At 43.2% G+C, this 2,500-nt stretch overlaps 1 protein-coding gene across 1 annotated transcript in view; it reads right to left on the bottom strand.

The window, feature by feature from the left end:
* The window catches only part of LOC138981670 (uncharacterized), an 8,568-nt gene that overhangs the window by 4,078 nt on the left and 1,990 nt on the right, over positions 1–2,500 (bottom strand). Inside the window, exons 2-3 of the mRNA XM_070354663.1 lie at positions 1,877–2,092; positions 515–605 (exon numbers count right to left, since the gene is read on the bottom strand). Coding sequence (XP_070210764.1) covers positions 515–605; positions 1,877–2,092 — 307 coding nt within the window. The remainder of the gene's footprint in view (positions 1–514; positions 606–1,876; positions 2,093–2,500) is intronic.

Genomic DNA, 2,500 nt, shown 5'->3' with positions numbered 1-2,500 from the left:
GAAAAGCCGGATGTGACGTCATCAAAGACATTTATGATAATAAGGGTATCTATAGGGCGCAAAAATATCATCGACAAAATGGGGGGACAAAAGTGCGGGGATATCATATCCAAGAACTCTCATGTGAAAATTTCATGAAGATCGGTCCAGTAGTTTTCTCTGAATCGCTCTATGTACACACACACACGCACATACATACATGCATACACCACGACCTTCGTCTCGATTCCCCGCCTATGTTAAAACATTTAGTCAAAACTTGACTAATTGTAAAAATCAACTCTTGTAAATCTGGTACGACACAGCAAGCCATGTAGTATTTTCTGCGTGTGTGTGTGTGTGTGTGTGTGTGTGTGTGTGTGTGTGTGTGTGTGTGTGTGTGTGTGTGTGTGTGTGTGTGTGTGTGTGTGTGTGTGTGTGTGTGTGCCAGGGAGAGATAGAGAAAGAGACAGAGACACAGAGAAAACCCCAGACACAGACAGACACACAGCCAGACAGAAAATCTTGACATTACATAGACAAGTGGTTCCGTCAGTCTCTCGCCTCCAGCCACAATTCTCTCCGTCTGTCCTCCAGTGGTACATACCAAGGTTACGAACAGGGTCCTGCGTGGTCACAAAGAAAGAAGAGAATGAACAAAACAACAAACGATGCCACCACATTACCGACTATCCAGCAACTCAACTAACAACTGCAATGCAACTACAATACTAATCAAACAACAAACTAACGTATCCAACCAACTGCAAGTGATAACGGTTTCTTCAATTTCTACAATTTTCACGCCCATTTTTTTTCGGCAAATAGATTCGATTATCATGATATTGATTGAACCAATCCCTCAGCATCTATGGCGGTAAAATCTTGCACAATAGGCTGCAGGGCGTTCAGTGCTAAAGTTTCGTTAATCTTACACAACGATGTGGCTACAAATTTTTCCTTTTTAAAAAAAACCCCACATTGAACAAATATTTTAAATAAATTCTAGTCTGGATCGTCTTATTTTAAAGATTTATTACTTAATTGAATATGTACAGTTTTCTTCTTTTTATCATGTTAATTGCTTCCCTTGTGAACATTTCTGAGGAAAAATATTTCTACTTCAAAGCAAATAACGTAGACAACGTGTGAAGAATCTTTATTCCTATTTCTTTTCATTTTGGCGGATATCATTTTGCAATTTTACTCTTTAGAAAGAAATCGCTTTAATTATATCCCTTGAACAAACCCTTTTTCCACGATTTGTTTTCACTCAGGGGTATTTCTAAGGGTATATATATAAAGAAAAATAAACAACATATAAACGGCAAAGAGTCCTAGCCGATATATGTACAATTTAAATTTGTTTAAATTGTGTTTTCAGTGATAATTAACAATAGGACAGATCTTGGGACGGTGCATAAGCTGGTAGGCTTGAGACTTGCAGTCTTGCCGGTAGAGATGCCAAACTCTTGAACTGTGATGGAAAGGCGACGTCTGGGATCGAAAATTGCCGAAAATGCTGTGGCCATTTCAGCAAGTTTGCAAAAGAAAATAAACCTCAGCAACGTCAATGAACGTGTTAATGAGCGCTTCTGGGGTGAGAACGCGAGACAACTCCTGTGATCTTGCCGCGAGATGGCGCCAGTTACCAGCCGAAAGAAAGAAGGGGCATAACCTCACCAGAACAGACTATTGTCTGTTTACCGTATACAATGCACGACTTACACACGAACTGTTACCAAACCGATATGCTATTTGGGACCAATGCAAGTTTTTATCCTTTCTTGTGTGATCTTGCCACGAGGTGGCGCCAGTTACCAGCCGAAAGAAAGAGGGGGCCTAACCTCACCAGAACCGCCCATTGTTAGCCCCCAAAAAAACTCATCATTATTACCTTTGCATCCCAGTTTTGGACTGGTACACCAATTGCAGCTGGCCCGGTGTTTGGTCGGACCACTGAAACTTAGCACTGTCCTGAGAGCCCAAGGGGAAATAGTTGCGCGAAAAGGGAACGAGTTGGCAGCCCGCCACTCCACGGCAAGAACCCTCATTGAAATCATAGCAAGGGTTCCACGAATATTTGTAATAATCGCCTTGGATATCTTTGTACCTGTCAAATAGAAAAGGAGAAAGGTTAAAAGTAAGGAATGACGGAAGGAAGGCAGGAAGAAAGGGAGGAAGGAAGGAAGGGAGGGAGGAGGGGACGAGAGGTAGGGAGGAAAGGAGGAAGGAAGGAAGGAAGGAAGGAAGGAAGGAAGGAAGGAAGGAAGGAATATCATTGCCGGATATCGTAGCAAGGGTTCCACGATAAATTGTAATAATCACCTGGGACATCCTTGTCGAATACAAAAAGGTAAAAGGTAAAAGGTAAGGAGTGACGGAAGAAAGGAAGGGAGGGAGGAAGGGAGGGAGGGAGGGAGGAAGGAAGGGAGGGAGGGAGGAAGGAAGGAAGGGAGGGAGGGAGGGAGGGAGGAAGGAAGGAAGGGAGGGAGGGAGGGAGGGAGGGGGAGGGAGGGAG

This window comes from Littorina saxatilis, linkage group LG12, assembly GCF_037325665.1.
Source record: "Littorina saxatilis isolate snail1 linkage group LG12, US_GU_Lsax_2.0, whole genome shotgun sequence".
Lineage (NCBI taxonomy): Eukaryota > Metazoa > Mollusca > Gastropoda > Littorinimorpha > Littorinidae > Littorina > Littorina saxatilis.
The sequence above is the reverse complement of the archived record's forward strand: the minus strand, read 5'-3'. Positions and strand labels throughout refer to the sequence as shown.